The 19129-nt window shown below is 46.0% G+C and overlaps 1 protein-coding gene across 4 annotated transcripts in view; it reads right to left on the bottom strand.

Annotated features, from left to right (window-relative positions):
- Positions 1-19129, bottom strand: part of DOCK1 (dedicator of cytokinesis 1) — a 522558-nt gene that overhangs the window by 323217 nt on the left and 180212 nt on the right. For all 4 annotated transcript variants that reach the window (XM_012531578.3, XM_033420738.2, XM_033420739.2 and 1 more), the window contains exons 26-27: positions 2729-2856; positions 618-713 (exon numbers count right to left, since the gene is read on the bottom strand). In XM_012531578.3, coding sequence (XP_012387032.1) covers positions 618-713; positions 2729-2856 — 224 coding nt within the window. The remainder of the gene's footprint in view (positions 1-617; positions 714-2728; positions 2857-19129) is intronic.

Below are 19129 nucleotides of genomic sequence, written 5' to 3'. Positions count from 1 at the left end.
CCACGAAACCATATTTAAGAATAATGATGGTAAGGAGGAGAGTGGCAGACTCTGGAAAAATCACCATAATATGAAAATGCTCTGGTCTTGCTTTAGCAATAAGCTTGCTAAATTATCGTTAAAACTCTGAGAAAGAGAACAGATACCATTCCTTGTCTCGACAATCTGAACAGGACAGACATCTACAATACTTTAGAGTAGACATAAAACAGCGAAATCGGAGGGCCTCAATTCCTTTTTAAGGCCCTTCATAAAATTTTATTAATGGCATCTTAAATGTAAATACGTAGAAAGAATCTGCCAGAAGAATGAGGACTTAGAAGAACATATACATCCTTTGCTAGAAGTAAGCGATGAGAAAACTAGAACCAAATGTTGGTTTGTTACTCTTCAACTTTGACACTGACTTATGGAATCGTGGCAATGAGTACCTTTAACCTACTAGACTGTAAATAAATGCATCCCCACTGCTTGCTGTATCGTTGTACAACATGGTTAGTTTCAAAAGGCAGGTGGGAAAGAACCACATGGATTTTCGGGCTTGAGAGTGAATGACTTTCCCGGGAAAGATGCTGTCAGGCACAATGAAACCCACAAGCGTGTCACCGAGCACTTACGATGAGTTCAGAATCCCGTCCCATGGAAATGACGGTTCGGTTCACTGTCCGGAGAAGCTTCTCCATGATAATCTGGACATGCCTCTGAGTTGGTCCCTGCAGGAGGACACACCAGTGTAAATATACCACCACCTAAGACAGTCATTAACATGCCCGTCCCGCAGCTGTCACTGAATCCATTTATTCTGTAAAGAGTAAATCAATTACAACCCTTAACGAGATGAAAAATGGCCCTTGTCAGAGGCAAAAGCCTTCACAAAGAAAACTCAAGGCATTTTATTAATTATAGTCCTTTAATGATAATGTGTTATATAAGCATAGTAATTTAATTGAAGCAAACCTTAAAAATAAAAGCAACTCTGTTTCAACAATATAATGTTTATGATCCCTGATTAGCTCACCAGTGAGTTTTCTAAAGACACTTGGCCACTTGTAAATGGAAGGCTGACAGATAACAACCATAGATGGCTCTGCATGTCAGATCCCAATAATGTGGGAACAATCACATGGAATCGAATGTTGAAATATCATTTTAGCACACTACTTAAAATTCAGAGTGCCAGAGAACCTTCTATCGGTAAGAATTTGCTCCTTTATTTTGTGTGTGATGGGACTGCAGATTCTTCTTCATGAACTTTGAACGTGTTTAAATGGGCTTTCTAGATGCTTCCGCACAGGCCAGGCAGGCACCACCTCCTCTGTGAGGCTTGGCCACACAACCTCTTTACTCCCAACCTTTCATCTGATAAGAAAAGGAAAAGGCCTGGCATGGGACCCCTGGAGGCTGGCCTTTGGGTTAAGGCTTCCAACACCTTTCAAAGGCAAAGCCCGGGAAGAGCGGATGCAGCCACCATCCCAATGAATTACTTTACCTTATCTCCTTCTTCAAGGGCAACACCCAGGCTCTGAGAGAATGAGCAGGTGCAGCAAGGAAGTGGGCAGGACAGGTGCGTGCATGCGCGTGCACACGCATGTGTGTGTGTGTGTGTGTGTGTGTGTGTGTGTGTGGACTGGGGAGGTGGCAGGAGGTCACGTGGGGAAGAGCTAAGAGCAAGTCCTGCCGACTTAAAATCCTGGCCCATCTGGCCACTGCTAGAGGCAGACACACTGCTAGAGGCAGAGACAGACATGGCCCTGTACACCTGTCCAGACACACCTGGAGAACCAATGTCTTTACATGTGTGTGCACACGTGTGCCCAAATGAATGTGCTGGGTACAATGGGGTCGCGGAAGCATAGGGTCAGATGTTTCCATATGTGCTTGCACCAGCTTTTGATTAAGACAGAAGGTCAGTGGAATAAGCATACAATTGAGAAATGCAAAAGGAAATACCATTTAAAAAAAAACAGCCAAGAAAGCACAGGAAAAAACTGCCTGTGGGGGGAGGAACCCAGGAAAAGGGGCAGAGAACTGCTCTTCTCAAAACTCTCGGACGCACTTAAAACAACCAACAACTACTATGTGCATGTATAAAATAATAATATTATCTATTTATTAAATATAAAATAATAATTGAAAGAAAGTAGGCAATTAGCCTCCTGTTGTTTATTTCTAATTTTTAATATCAAAGCCTTTGACCTTAAATATCAAATCTAAGTCTTGGGAGTCACTTAGCTGAGAAGTCATAGGAAACAAACATAAAACAGTATCTTCAGTGCTGAAAAGCACACGTGGTAATATAATCATCATGCTTTACACATAAGTAAAAAATAATTTGAGGATGCAACTCTAGAGAGAGAAAAAGAAAGGATAACCCTTAAAATTCAGGCCATACTTTTTTTTTTTTTTTTTTTTTTTTTTGCTGTATGCGGGCCTCTCACTGCTGTGGCCTCCCCCATTGCGGAGCACAGGCTCCGGATGCGCAGGCTCAGCGGCCATGGCTCACGGACCCAGCCGCTCCACGGCACGTGGGATCCTCCCATACCAGGGCACGAACCCGTGTCCCCTGCATCGGCAGGCAGACTCCCAACCACTGCGCCACCAGGGAAGCCCCCGGCCATACTTTTTTAACTGAATCAAATATGACTTGGTCCTGGGAGGCTGGGGCCCCTGGGGATCACAGGCCCACACTTGCTGCAGGGTCCACAGAGGTAGCCCCGCCATTACTCACCACGTCCTTCCTGTACAGAACCTCCAGGATGTTGCTGAGCAGCTGGCAGCAGGCCTCCAGATCTTCCTGTCTCTCCAGATGGTACTTGAGCTGATCCGTCATCATGGGAAGCAGGATCTCTCTGCAGTCTGCAGGGGACACCGGGTTGCCAGTCAGCAGGAGACCCACCAAGATGCAACTCCACTTGCTAGAAGCTTGTTTTCCTAGCTTGTGACACTGCATGTTACATTTGCATTGCAATGTGAAACTGACATCTGGAGGGGGTCAGACTACTTGACTGGGAGGAAATCACTTGTTTTCTTATAAAATAATTCACTCACGTGTGCACGCATATGTGTGTGTGTCACCATGTAAATATACAACGATAGTTCACAAACATATAAATACATATTCACATATATCCAACACTATGTACATAGACACAAATGCCAACAAGCATGCTGGAGTTTTTAACTAATTTTCTGTGCTGAACTGTAAATTTACTGATTTGCAACTTTAGAAGAAATACTTGTTACAACAAAAATGATTTGAATTGCAGCTCTTCTTATTATTTCCTAGGAAGACCAGAACATGGTTCCTTCCTGCTCCCATATACCTCCCGAAGTTTCCTGAGCTTGGCCGGTTCATAGCTTACTAAATTCCCCACTTAATGTTTACCCACTCAGGGACAACTTTCTGCTGGGCTCACATCTGCAGAGGGACAGTCTGCAGGGGGCTGAGAGCTCAGGCTCTGGAGTGAGGCTGTCTGGGTTTAAATTTCGCTGGCTTCCTTGCAAGGTTATCTCGGGCAGAGCTAGTTACCTCTCTGAGCCTCAGTTTCCTCATTGCTAACATGGGCACAGTGGCACTAGCTACTCACAGGTTTGAGGTACAGTGTACTCCTGCAAGGTGAGGCAAGAAGGCCTGGGCCTGGCACAGGTGAGATGCTCAGGACAGGGTACTTGCTCTTATGATGTGATACAGATACTGATGAAGAGCCCCAGCCCCTCTTTGGTCTCCCAGACCCCTGGGCTAATGAGGGAGGGGGCGGTGGGGAGCAGGTATTGACCTTGGAGGTGAAAGTTGAGGAGGTAATACATTCACCTGCTGGGAAGAGGAATCAGAATTTCCCACAAAGTGGGGGGGCCATCCAGGAAAAGGAACCCTAGTCACAAAGTCAAGCAGACAGGAGCAGATGACATATTCACAGAGCCACATGCACAGTGCAGGAGGGTGGGGAGAGGAGAAGCAGAATAAAAGACCAGACGGGCAGCTGGATTTCATCCTGAACGTGATGGATGAGACAGAAAGAGGTGGAGAACTGGAAGATGCTGACAGGGAAGGGACATGATCAGATCAAAAGGCCAGAGACAGCAGCCGTGACGGCGCCAGGTAGGGCAGTGGAGATGGGAGGCTCATTACTGGACAGGTTAGCTAATGCAATGGTCCAGGCAAGACACAGTAAAGGCCTGACCTCCTGCTTCAGTGGCAAGTTTGAAAGAAGAGGCCTTGAACAAAAGCAAACGGGAGGCAGGCTGAACACAATGGCCGGTGATGAAGTGGAGAGGAGGGTGGGGACTAAAGGAGAGTCAAACACAGCACCCAGCGTTTGCGTGACAAGTTCATCCAAGGCACCATGTGATGCCATCCAAGGAGAGGAAACTGGGGACAGAAGGGTGCTTAAGGGCAGAGAAAAGGACCAGGTTCTGGACACGTTGAATCTGAGTTGCTGCTGGACCTCCAAGCGGCCTCATCTAGTAGGCACGTGGAGAGAGGGTTCTAGACCTTAGAGATTTCCAGCCTTACAGACTGAAGAAGCAACAGCCCTAGACCATAATAAATGCCAAGTATGTGAATAAGACCATCGAAGAGGAATGTGTAGAATGAGAAGGGAAAACTGTGAACAGCAGTCAGGATGTTGGTATTAGAACAGAAGATGGAGCGAGGAAAGATGTGGGCTGACGCAGAGATGAATGACATCACCCAAACCAAGGGAGGGCAGGTGGCCAGCGTGGCCAAATATGGTGGCAAGAACGGGTAGAAAAGCACAGCCCTGGGATGTGACAATAAAAAGCACACCGAGGAGAATTCCCTGGCGGTCCAGTGGTTAAGAGTCCACGCTGCCAATGCAGGGGCGCAGGTTCGATCTCTGTCAGGGAACTAACTATTCCACGTGCCGTGCAGTGCAGCCCAAAGATCGAAAAAAAATAAAATTAAAGAAGAAATAAATAAAAGCAGATGGAGTCCTTCTCAAGGCAGCTTCCTGGAGTGGGATGAGAAGACGAAAATAGGAGCACAGACACGGCTCCGGAAAGCACGGCTGTGAAATAAAGGCACACTGCGGTCTAAGGATCAAAGATCACTTGGGTTTTCATTTGTTTTTTAGATAGGACAATAGAAAGAATGTTCAGAAAAATCAAAGAAAAATAATGAACCAGACACAAATAAGATTCGAGATGAAATGCAATTACTAATTGTCTCTTCCTGTTGGGAAATCCTGTTTAACTCCAGCACCATCCATCCCCCAACGTGAACTGTCTGCTGACAACGCCAGTTCTGTATGGTGAAACCAGCCCAGCCGCTGTAGGTCCCTTTAAAATGCAGTGCACGAGAGAAAAGACAGCAGAGCTCGGGAACTTTAAATATCCTGTGCTTGTTTTTAGAATTTTACACTTTAGGACTTCCAAAGTTAATGATACCTAAAAGCAAGTTTTGCATTAATGTTTCCTGAGTTTTCTGAATATAAGGAAAAAATAAGCATGCAACATCAGAATGGTTCCTGAACGTATGCAGAGACTTGCTTAGAAGACTTTCCCAAGAAGTACACGATAAAGAAGGCATGGGGCTGGAGGCGCGAGGCAGCTCAGGGGGAGGTGCAGAAACCGCACACGCCCTTCCGCTCCTCTGCCCTCCAGGGGACCCCATGTAGGAAGCTCACGCTAAGGCTTTTTCAAGCTCCATTTTGATTTAATCTCTAGAAAAGGAACTGATAGCAACTCCATTTTTCCAGATTGAGTTTTGTCCAGTGAATATATGAGTATATGCATTTACTTGTTGATGTCACCATTACAGTAACCAATACATAGGCAGGGGTAACGCAGACATGCTGAAGTGCTGCATATCTCCGGACAGGGGCCAGCCGGGCTTGGATGACTATGTCGTCAGGGGTCGCCGAAGGTGAGGGAGTGAGAGCACAGCACAAGGAGGCGGCGCTGTCCCATGGGGACCAGGCAGTCTCTCCACGTTGGTGCTCCTGGATGTCACGGGCCGTCACACGATTCCCTTATCTTCCCACCCAACCCTTCCTGTGACGCCAAGGGTGAACACAGGACCCCACGGAGAGCATCTCTCTGAATGCCACAGCCCCTTGAACTTGTGATGGAAGTGCTCCCAAGCCGAGACGGGCTGCCAGCGTGGAGGGGATGGGGGAGCCCAGGCATCAGAGAGCCGCCCAGGGACAAAGCCAGTCCAAGGGACGTGCCACAGGAAAATGACCACGAGCAGTGAACCCAGCCTGAAAATGCAGTTGCCCAAAATGCTGACCCACTGCATACACGAACTCCACAAGCATCCCAAATCCAATGTCTTTCCTACACAATCCTGACGTTCGCAAGTTACATCCGCCCCAGTAGCTCTGTTGACCTTCCAACCACAGCACGACATCCACAGTAGGGGCTACACTCCCAGCTCCCAGCACCCAAGGGGCAGGAGAGGTCCCCTGGCAAAGCTGGCTGCTTGCAGCCCCGCCTGTGTTCAGCCTCAAGGTCCCAGGCAGGACATCTCCAGGATGAGTCCTCTTTCCCTCCCACCTGAAACACATCACCCAGTGTGACCTCAACGGGGGGTGAGTCCTCGGCCACCCCTGTCCGCGTGGTCACGCCTATCACTGCCACCACTCTTCTGGGGATAAGTCTAGTTTCTAAGACATGTCAGTGGGAGAAGTAAGAGCCACGAAGAGCTGAGCAGGTAAAAACAGACCCTGACCACATGACCAAGGACAACATGACAACGGAGGCTTAGCAAAGCCATGTCTGAAGCAAGCCTGGGAGGGACCCAACAGCGGCAGAAGGCCAAGTGGGCTTGCTAGGCCAGTGCGGGAGCAAGCGTGTGTCCACAAACAGCCCTAGAGGATCAGGGAACACAGCTCTGGACTCAGCTTGCAGAAATGGCTCTTTAGGCCCTGGCAACCCATATGCCCTGGCCAAAGTCCATTCCATATGGCCTCATTTATCTGTCACGCTGGACAGGCAGGTGTGGACTTCACCGTTCTCAGAAGTAACTGAGTGTGTTGGTGTCATCTGTCAGAATTACTCCAGGGTGAGGGAAGTGATGGCCGCCCTGTCCATCTTCCCCGGGGAGAGATGCTATCAGCCATCCTTGGCTACCTGGTGGGAGCGCCCACCCTCCACCCAGCCCAGGGGTCTGTGATCGCTCTGTGCATTTGTTATCCAGCCTCTTCTGAGGCTTCGGACACCAAACTTTTGGACACTTCACTACCATTTTGTCACGTTTAGAGACATTTCATTCTCCTAGCCTGAGAACATAAAAAACCCATTTGTTATAATCCTTCAGATGAACCCACAGTATTTACACGTGGGATGTTGTCAACATCCATAGAACAACTGCAGCTCTAATGCCATAACCCACCCCATCTCTGGCTGGTCACGATAAAGGCGGTTCATGGGGATAAGCCTACTTCATCAAGAGGATGAAACAAGACAACACGAGCAGGACTTTGTGAGGGTCCAACGTTCCTGTGTGGAGGACCACACCGCCGGCCCCAGGACAGGGCCCCATCCCCTGACCACACGCCCATCACGGGACCAGATCACCAGGCAGGAGCAGCCTCTTGCCTGGGCTTTTCTTACAGGCACAAGGACCACCCCAGGCATCTCACGCAGGCCTCCAAAGACAGAGGGTCACAGGGCAGCAGCGCCTTCAGAAATACGTCCCAGGTCCCCACAGGAAGAATGGCAACGCTCCAGAGTCCTGCAGCGGCCGCAGGGACCAAAGCTGGAAGCAGCCCAAGCTGACACACCCACCTTCTTGGTGAGCCGTGATCAGCAGGCCCCAGCTCAGCCCCCCAACGGACCTGGGGACAGGCAGGCCTCAGGTGCCAGCTCTGGGACTGCTGGAAATTACGACTAGCTCTGTGACCTGTTTCTCCTTCCTGGGACACAGTCTCCGTGAGAGCAGAGGTCTTGTTCTCATCCATGGGAGTAGCCCTCACACATACACTAAGACCTGACAGTGGAAGTGTGTGTGTCCATGCGTGCACATGTGTGTGCAGTGACTTCAAGCACATGTGCAACCGTGTGTGTGTGCATGCATGCATGCATGTGCTCGTGCGGAGAAGCGTGCTCTTCCCAGCAGGACAGCTGCTGCACAGGACTTTTGTCCATAGGACTTTTTGTCCTTTTTCATGCGTAAACCTAGCACTTTGCTCCTATCAGTCGAGGAAGGACCTGCAGCCGAGGGCTGCCCCGTCGCATCCCAGGAAGACACCAGAGGGACAAAGCAACCATAGCAAGATCGCTCCTGCCTTTCTGGTGGCTCAGTTTCACTGGATGGTGTCCAAGCCGATCCGGACAGCAGCGTTCAGGCGCACGGGCACACGTGTGTGTGAGCGTGTGTGTGCTCGCACCCGCACATGAGCGGTGGTCTGGGGTCACTGTGATTACAGGTGCGGGTTATCACAGGAGAGTCTGCAGTGAGAAGCAGGTCCACCTCCTGGTGCCATCCCAGCCACCCAGCAGCCCCCAACCAAAGCAAAACAAACCTCACTCTACAAAGGACGTCCCCACTCTGCATTTCAGCTCCTTCCAGTTTGTTTTTCAAGAAGTAGTGGGACACAAGTTTGGAATAACACTAAAGATCCCAAAATTTTATTGTAAGTCAAGACAAAAAATTAAGAGCACAGAGGAAGCTACTACCCCCCCCACACTCACACACACACACACACACACACACACACACTCTCACACCACACACACTCACACACACACTCTCTCACACACCACACTCACACACACACCACACACACCATACACATTCACACAAACACCACTCACACCACACACACACACATACCACACACCACACACACTCACACCACACACTCACACTTACACACACACACTCACGCCTGCAATGAGCTGTTTTAAAGCATCCAAGGAAGAGGAATCTCCTGTCATATTCTGAGTGTCCCAACTCAGCGTCCTGAATACCCTTCTCCATGAACAGAATGTCATTTCTCTAGCATGATTTGTGCCAATTGTCCCATTTTGTTCAAAACAGATGGCCCAGGAAACTGACAATCCCCCCACTCAAGGAAAAAAAAGAGAAAAGAAAAAAAAAAGAAAGAAAAACAATCAAACAAACAAACCCTTATATTTTAAAAAGAAAACACATTTCAAATAAACTACCCATAGATAAACACATGGAAAACAGCTGCAACAAATACCTGACTGCAAGTCCAGGAACCTGGGTCTATTCGATTTTGTTTGTTGGCTTTTTAATTGGAGTAGAGCTGATTTACAATGATGTGTTAGTTTCCGGTATACAGCACAGTGATTCAGTTATACACATATCTAACCTTTTTCGGATTGCTTTCCATTATAGGTTATTACAAGATATTGCTTATCACAAGGTCCTTGTCGTTTACCTATTTTATACATAGTAGTGTACTTCTGTTAATCCTAAGACTCACAGACATAGAAAACAAACTTATGGTTGCCAAAGGAGAGGGAGAGGGAAGGGACAAAGTGGGAGTTTGGGACTAACAGTCTTTTTGATTTTGGAACAGCCTTTTGGCCTCACTAAAGTTCAGTTTACCCGTGCACACAGGAAATCATAAAATCCACCTTGCTCACTCTTTGCCTTGAATCTCAGGCGAGTGACTTAAATTCTCTAAAATCCTTAATTGTCCTTCTTTGCAAAATAGGCCTGATATTGTTAACCCCTCGGGTTTACTGTGAGAATTAGATGATATAATGTGTGTGTCTGGCAAGTAGTAAGCACTCAGTAACTAGCAGCTGTCAGTAACAGTCACAGAAATAATACTATTATGCAGTCAGCCTTTTCAACAAAGTACACACAGAAAACTAATGCCTTAGAGTTTGCTATCCAGTAGGGTAGCCAGTGAACCCCTGAAATGTAGCTAGCAGCTGAGGAGTAGAATTTTCCATTTCAGTTAATTTTATGCACTATTTTAACTTAAATGGAAAAAAAAGACATCTGATTCAGTTATTGTTAACCACTGTTTGGAACAACGGGAACAACTTGGGTACGTAGGTCTACTTTTCACTGGTAAATTATATTAAATGTTAAGATCAAGCATCTGTGATGAAAATATAGCATCCAAATTGAGATGGGGATAAATGTGAAAAACACATGGGATTTCAGAGACTTCGTATGAATCAAGAATGTAAAACATGCCAGTTGTCCTATTTAGATCAAAGTCATGTTGACATGATATTTCAGATAAAATATATTATTAAAATTAATGTCACCAACTGCTTTGTACTTTTTTTTCTTACTGTGGACTGTATAAAATTATCAATTACGTACGTAGCTGGCATTCTAACTCGGTTGGACAGCGCAGTCTCGGAGTATGCTAGGAAGCAGATGTTACAGACCTCTTGTGCGATTTCTCATTTTAATAAACCAGTGTTCATCTCTGGAAGGAGAATCAAGGCCACAGCTTCCTCCTGTCAGATCCTCTTCACATGTACAGGACTGCAGGCCTCATCAGTGCCTGGTAGTCTGAGTCAAGGCACAGGCCTGACCCCACAAGCAAGCGAAAACCAGCCAGCACGGTTGGGTTGTCCTGGTTTTCGCTGCCGTGCACAGAAGGGAATGCTGACAGCCCGGAGCAGGCAGCCCATGGGCTCAGACTCCACGCAAATCAGCCGTGGGGATCAGAGGTCCTGCAACACACCAGCCAGCCTTCCGCACCCCCTTTCCCAGTGTGATCCACTATGATTACAGACAGCAATGATTGCACATCTGTTCATCCTCAGCTGTGCAGGCTGAAGCCATTATGATTAATGCTCTGGTAATGGGCACAGAGTAAAAAATATTAATCTTTATAAAAGGTATTCAACAGGCATTATCAGCTTATAAATGTCCAAGCAGAATATCCGTCTATAACTCCATTACAGCTCTACATCAAAGCAAGATGCAAATACAAGAATGAATCTGTCCATTTAAAACTTTCATTTTATGAACACTAAATAATGTGCTTCTTAGTTTTTAGTTTGGTTACATTAAACAAATGATCCATAAAGTGCATTTAATAACCTTGAGCCTGTTACACAGAACTGAGACCCAGATGAACGCTTTCAATGCGAGTTAAACAGTACGAGCCCCGCAAATGGGGGAGGTTTGCTATTCGTCTTATACAGTCGTCTTACTTTTCAACGATCTAAGAACTCGGCACCCACATGATTCGATTTGTTCAAATAATTCTCTCCTTCCATGCAAATCTTTAAACACCAGAAATAAAGAAAACAGAGCCAGCAATGGAAGGGATCACGGGAGCAATCTACTCGTGTCCAACTTTTACAGATGTGGGAGCCAGGAGCCAGAATAGGGACCAGGAAGCAGCTGAGCCAGAGTCAGATGCCTGATCCTGAAGCCAGAGCTCCTCTGACCCACGCATGTGCACGTGTGTGTCAACATGTATGACTCAGGTATCTTTACAGGTCTAATGCAGATTAAACTTTTCCAAGAATTACTTTCATTCACTTTAAGTAAGCTGTGATCATGAGCAGAACCAGGAGGATCAATTCACATCAAGTAACCCTAAGTATGTCAGTTCTCCTTTCTGAACTTCAGTTTCTTTGTCTGTAAAATGGAGTAAATACAACTGCCCGGCACTGTGTTTCGATTCCTACCTCCAGGTAGTACCTCTGTAAGTATTCTGGTAAGAAGATTCTCAGCACCACTTGGCTCAGTGCTGAAATGATCAGAAATAAGATAATCTGCCTGTCAGCTCTGAGGTACCCAATGTCACAAAATTTTAATTGAGTGACAGAGCAATTAAAAGTATCCTGGAAATTGGAAGTGAACATGGCAAGATACAGATTGTGGAACAATAGGAAAAAGAAGCTGGTCAAAGACACATCTTCTGGATGAACCCACCGGGCCTCGTAAAAAGTGTGTCATCTGTTGAAAGAACGGAGTGGGGCAGCAGATAGTTTGTATCCTGTAGTTTGGAGAAGTATAATCACAGAGGTGAACCAGCCACTAGTATCATCATAATAAATACTTTGTCAGAAAAAAGAAATGGGAGAAGAATCAATGGAGAAAAGTCTAAAATGAGTCCCATTTAAAAGCAGATGAAAATATTAGAAAGACTCAAACAAAATGCCAGGGAAGATAGTGTGGAAAGTACTGGTCAGACCAGGAATCTATCCTCTGGATGGAAATGCATTTAAGGAGGTGGCTTGGTACATTTGAGAGGAGGAATTCGACGGGTCTGCCTATCCTTGGGCAGAATCTTACCACGTGGAGGATGAGAAAACAAAGAGAGGAAAACAGAGCTGGGGAGTCGTGTGCATGCTTTTACCCAAGAGCGTGAAGCTAACCAAGAACACAGGTTTTGGCCAGTGTGGCCCAGCACACACTCCTCTACTGCTTGCCCCCATACTGAGCTCTACAGTTAAAAAAACAACGTCAAAATCATATGGTCTGTCCGCTCCATCTTGAGGGAAGGACTGTGCCCTCAGGGAGGAGTTTACGCAACAGAAAAAAGTAGGGTCTAGAAGGAGAACATAGGAGACTGCAGGCTGACCTGGGGCTCCTCCAACTGTCCCAGGCAAGTTTCTGTACGCAACACGGTGCACATACAGAGCTAAGCTTGGGGCCGGGAAGGAACCATGAACTGGGGAGACTCAGAGACCTGCCGTCCCAGTGCCAATGTGAGCGTGACTGGGTATGGGACAACCAAGGCAGCCTCTTCTAAGACTGCTCTCATGTCCCCAGTATCAAGCGACAGGGACAGGAGTCCACTCAGAGGTGGGTGCAGAACAGAGAGCCAACACACTATGATAAAGGTTAGAGCAACTACACCCTGAGGAACTTAGCACTGCCAATATGATCACACAGAAAGAGAAGAGAAAAGGCTATGAAAACTCCATAAGCACATGAACACAACACTACATGGTTTATTTATGTTTAATCTATTTATGTGTTTATTTATTCACATACTTGTACTTTATCGTGTTCCATATGGCACTTGAAGTGAATGCAGTTTTCAGAATGCATAACTCTTATGCTGGATGTGAAACAGCTTATGAAAAGAGTAGGGGGTGGATTTGTAACAAGACAACTCCCTAATCAGCACCACGGTGGTGGACAGCTCCCTGCCTGGGATTTTACTTGCAGACTAAGACCTGCTACTTAACTCCTGGGTCGTTATCTGTAAATTAAGAAAATTACTCTTTTCCAATTATGCATTTTTAAACTGATGGCTCTGAAGCCATTCTCAAAGGAATCAAACTTGCTAACCCACAGTCCTGAGCACATGGTAGGTACTCAACAAATTACAATGGAATTGGAATGGATATAATTAAGAAACTGAAATTGAGTTCACCCTCCTAGATTCATTAAGCCATTTCTAAAAAGGCTGCACTGTTTTAACAAATGATCTTTTCAAAAACACATATAATGAAAGCTACAGAGTGATATACAGAATGAGGGATGAAAAAAGGTACAGTACTTTACAGATAAAGATTAAAATTTTCTCAGGGCATGAAAAAAAAGAGGAGAAAATTGTATTCATATTCCATCAGTACTTAAAGAATTAAGCAACTTTGGGGTTCACAGCTGGTAACGTTCATTAGAAGTCTTCAGCACAACTCTCTAATTAAAGTATTCCAGAATGCTATATGAGTGGTACATTAAGTAATTACGGCATATGAGGGTCCCAACCCCAATTTTTCTTTCTGTGAAAAGCATCCATCAAGTTAACAAAAACTACTACAGAGTACGTCTGGGTTTAAGAACCCTTTTAGTAAGAGAAATACCTCTCCATTCTCCACAGTGGAGAAGCTCAGGAGATTTTATTTTGATTTATTCATCGATCCAAAGCATTAAGAAGGTATATTTTACTATAGGCCTATATTAAACACACAGCTTTTCTTTCTACGATTTAAAGCACAACAAATTGATTGACAGGGTAATTTTTTTAGAGATATAAAATCTTGGATCAAATCACAGTGAAAACGGTCTAGAAATCTGACTTTGCTAATTCCTACTAGCTAGCCCCAATAGGCATCTGGGCCTTTGCCCTCAGATTTTAAAGAGCTGCTGTAACTAATGTTTCCACCATTAAAAAGGAGAATTTTACTCTGCTTGACAACTGAAGAATCATTCACCTTGAAAATAAGAATGAGGAAAATTATTTGAGCTCTCCAGGCCTACATTTTTAAGGAGCTCTGTATTGTTCAAAAATGGAACACAGGGCTTCCCTGGTGGTGCAGTGGTTGAGAGTCCGCCTGCCGATGCAGGGGACGCGGGTTCGTGCCCCGGTCCGGGAAGATCCCACATGCTGCGGAGCGGCTGGGCCCGTGAGCCATGGCCGCTTGGCCTGCACGTCCAGAGCCTGTGCTCCGCAACGGAAGAGGCCACAACAGTGAGAGGCCTGCGTACTGCAAAAAAAAAAAAAAAAAAATGGAACACAAATGGTTCTCATGAACCTAGGGGCAGGACAGGAATAAAGACACAGACGTAGAGAATGAACTTGAGGACACGGGGAGGGGGAAGGGTAAGTTGGGACAAAGTGAGAGAATGGCACTGACATATATACACTACCAAATGTAAAACAGATAGCTAATGGGAAGCAGCTGCATAGCACAGGGAGATCAGCTCCATGCTTTGGGACCACCTAGAGGGATGGGATAAGGAGGCTGGGAGGGAACCATAAGAGGGAGGGGATATGGGGATATACATATGCAAATAGCTGATTCACTTTGTTATACAGCAGAAACTAACACAACATTGTAGAGCAGTTATATTCCAATAAAGATGTTAAAGGAAAAAAGAAAAAGATGGAACACAAATGAAGTTTTATGAGGTTGATGAACACTGTGTAAAAGGAGCCTACTTGTTATATGGAAGGAAAGAGCTACAGGAATGGCCCGAGAATGAAGGAATGGCACATTTTCCATTCCTACTCACTGCTAGATTCCAAACATCAGAGAAAAAATAAAAAACAAGGTGGCCCCAATGAACAGTAAGCTTAAACCAAAGTAATCCACCAAGAGTATTAAACTAAACTACTATCAAGACTACAAAGGGATTGTCTTACCACTAAATCTTCAAATCTTTATTCTCCACATCTTACACTATTCTGCAAAAACAAACTTATGACACAAGGTAAGTAGACAGTAAGCTCTAAAGGAAATCTGTCAATTGCTTTGGTCACTTTGAATATGAGAATACGGAAAGGCTAGATCTTGAAAGGCAAGGGAATTCAGCGTTAACTGGAATGAGCTTTCCCAAGGTCTCAGGTTAAGGACTGCAGCAGAAAGCAGCCCATGTGGGTAAGAGCACAACTCCCATCTCAGCTGAAAGGCTTCTTGCAAGGATGTCCAATGCTCCTGACTAATTTAAAAGTTAATGGTATCTAAGGTTGATTTCTTTTATTCCAATTCCTATAACATTAATGTAAAATATCTGTGTGGGCATAAATCCCAAACCTTGGTGTCCTAGTGTCTATTTTAATTTAATTATTTGAAAATTTTCATTTCTATAATAGGATTTAAGCTTTAATTTTCACAGCTTTTGTTAGATACGTGGGCAACAATATAATCACATGGGAACAAAGCTACAAATGTACAAATTATGAAGCTCTGACCTTTCTGTCTCTTCATAACTTGCTTTGAAAATCTGCTCACTCCATGCTGCAGATTACATGCAAGAGTCATCTTTTTTGTGAAGCACATAATCTATTTAACCAGCTTTCAAGTAGTCAAGTCACATCTCCAAACAGTGCTTGGAGCCATTACCGCCCATTCATTGGCTGTCCGCACACAGCATGATAATGAGCCCAAGTCCTTCACCTCAGCTGGAGAGGAGGAGCCAGGACAGCCAAGGTGGGTTCCGGGCTCCAACGTGGGGATCCACCCTCTGCACATCCTCCATTTCCTGAAACAATGCCAGTTACTCTGACTACAAACTTACATTTGAAAAGACAACCTCATGAAATGCTGTGAAGGCTGGGATTTGCCTCCAAATATCTGGGGTAGGGGGAGGGATGGACTGGGAGTTTGGGATTAGTGGATGCAAGCTATGATATAAAGCATGGATAAACGACGAGTCCCACCGTGTAGGACCAGGGAACTATACTCAAAATCCTGTGATAAACCATAATAGAAAAGAATATGAAAAAGAATGTAGGGGCTTCCCTGGTGGCGCAGTAGTTGAGAATCCGCCTGCCGATGCAGGGGACACGGGTTCGAGCCCTGGTCTGGGAAGACCCCACATGCCGCGGAGCAACTGGGCCCGTGCGCCACAACTACTGAGCCTGCGCGTCTGGAGCCTGTGCTCTGCAACAAGAGAGGCCGCGAGAGTGAGAGGCCCGGACACCACGATGAAGACTGGGCCCCACTTGCCACAACTAGAGAAAGCCCTCGCACAGAAATGAAGACCCAACACAGCAAAAATAAATTAATTAATTAATAAACTCCTACCCCCAACATCTTCTTTAAAAAAAAAAAAGAATGTATATGTGTGTGTGTGTGTATAAGTGAATCACTTTGCTGTACAGCAGAAACTAACACAACCGTGTAAAGCAACTATACTTCAATAAAATAAATGTAAAGAAAAATATCCGGGGGAGGAGCATCGAGATAAAAACAAGACCATGACTTGATAGGTTCTGAAGCCCAGCGAGGTGTTCATTACACTCTTCTCCTCATTTTCCTATATGTTTAAAATTTTCTGTAATTTTAACAAAGAGCTATCTTGAGTCCAGAGGTAGAGTTGAGCTGTCCCCTCTGCCACTTCATCTTTCCACAAAACAGAGGAATAATAAAATCAGAGGCAAAAAGAAGACAATCTTAAAAAAAAAAAAAAAAGCCCCACAACATAGTAAAGCAACTATACCCCAATAAAAATTTAACATAGATAGATAGATAGATGAGGGCTTACCATGGCCCCTGGCACACAGTAAGAGCTCAACGCTATTTAACTATCATAATTATCATCTGCATCCAGACCTCAGCACAGTGGATGGGACACCAGAGACCCCAAAGCAGTTGCCTGGGAGGCCAGAGATGGTTTCCTGGGTAGATACAATCATATAAAAAAAAAAAAAAAGAGAAGACGACGATCTTAATTTTATAAAACTGCTCACAGATGACCCTCCGTATCTTAACTCTCTCACTTATCTCTTTCTGTTACTCCTCCTCAAAGACACCTCCTTCCTGCTCCGTGATCCATCCATTCAGAGCCCAGACGGGGAGAGACAGCCAGCTTCCCCGTGTGAACACAAGACCTCTCCTCCCTCAGATCGAGGGAACTACATATGCATGTCACGCTTCCTTCTCTGCACCGCTCCCTGGGGAAAGAAGTGCTGCATTTGAACATGAGATAAATATGCACTGTGAGCCAGGCACTGTTCTAGGCACCAGCGATGGAGGAACAGCAAGATGAGCAAGAAGGCCATGCTCCAAGGCCTCTCATTTTAAGGAAGGACCAGAGAAAACAAGCCAGCCAAGAAGTAAAACCAGGCCATGATTGCACGCTGTGGGGAGTGGCAGAAGGAGCCCAGGGGCAGTGTGTCTGGGGACATTTTATTTATGCAGGGCGATCAGAGCACCTCTCGGAGGAAGCTCGCTATGTAATCCCTTCCAGTATTTGGTCCAGGTCTATTTTCTTTTGCCCCATATTTGATATGATAGCCCCGCACCCCGCCACGAGGGCAGGGTCTCACCGGCCATTCTTCTAATGAATCCTCAACAAAAATGAAAAGACATGGCTAACATTTCTTGAATGTTCACGAAACACTCAGGGTAAATCTCAGTACCACATATGTATTAATCTTCAAGATACGTAACGGAGGCAAGAAGAAAAGGGCAGCTGGAGAAATTGAAGCCTGGAGGGTAACTTACCCGAGGTCACTGAGTTAGCAGGTAACAGAGGCAGGATCTGAACCCAGGCAATGTGATCACAGAGCCCACACACACTCGCAATCCTCTCGTGAGCTGCCTGCCCTCATCCCAGCAAGGGCTTCCGACATGCGTAGTTCTTTATTAATGAGGCAGTAAAATCATTTACAGGAGAAATGATGCAAACCAGTCATTCATTTTATTTTTTAAGCAAAGCAAAGGGAGAGAGACATGTCCTCAGAGAAAAAGCTAATGTGACTGGCAACCAACCATGCACTCTGAGTCGCTGGACACCTGCCGAGGGGCTGGACCACTGGCATGGTCAGTAATCTACTGTGGCAGACGTGCAGGAGGGCCAGGTAAACACACATCTTCTGAACAGGCTTCTCAAATTCGGGGGGGGGGGGGGGGTTCTACATTTTGAGCTCTTTCCCCAGCACAGAAGCCAGAACTCAAATCCACAGCCACCCTTGCAGCTACAACTGTGTTCCAGGTTCTGCCAAGGAGGCACGACTTCTTAGGATGGCAACTGGAAATGAGCAGCGGGAGGACAGCTCTGTCAAGAACTCTCATTTCCTTCGGACCAGGGTGGAGGCTGCAGAGGCAGTGGGAGTTGCAAGGTCCTGATTCAGAAGGAGCCTTACAGCTGGCACGGCTGGGAACAGACGGCAGTGACAGCAGCTGTGGTGTCCACACTAGCTGGGGCCACACACAACCCGATTTGCCAAAAGACGCATCTCCTGTTGTAGCCTAACAAACCCAGCGGGATGCACCCTCAGTCTTCTGGTCCTTAAAGAGGACAGAAGAGGAGCCAGGCTGAGCCAACCAGGGCCCTGGAAGCCTTGGCCTGCTGGGACCCAAACCTGTCACGGGAAGGCTTTCCTGCAGAGGAGCAATGGCAGCTTCAGAACTCACTGCCAGCCTCACTGCACCCAGATCAGCTTCCCACTTCCATCAAAGTAAGACTCTCAAAACGACGCAATAACTTTGATATTGGAGGGAGATAGAAAGAAACATTTCAGAGCAAAGCAACAAAGTGAGTCTCTTCTAGGAGTGAAGCAACACACATGCTGATGAGCAAAGACGTGCCCCGGAGCCCAACAGAGGAACCGGAGGAGCCAGACAGGGATGCGCTCTGGCCACATCCCCCAGAGAACACTGACGACGGTCTAGCACACCCAGTAGCTTGTGCAGCTAAACCTAGTTGTAGCACATTCCAGAAATCTAGACACGAAGGGAGTTAGTTTGACTGATTCCACGTGGATCAGGAAAGAGGACACGGACAACTGCATTTTTTTACAAATTA

Source organism: Orcinus orca, chromosome 14, assembly GCF_937001465.1.
Source record: "Orcinus orca chromosome 14, mOrcOrc1.1, whole genome shotgun sequence".
Taxonomy (NCBI): Eukaryota; Metazoa; Chordata; class Mammalia; order Artiodactyla; family Delphinidae; genus Orcinus; species Orcinus orca.
Note: the sequence above shows the minus strand (reverse complement) of the source record. Positions and strands in the feature narration are given on the sequence as shown.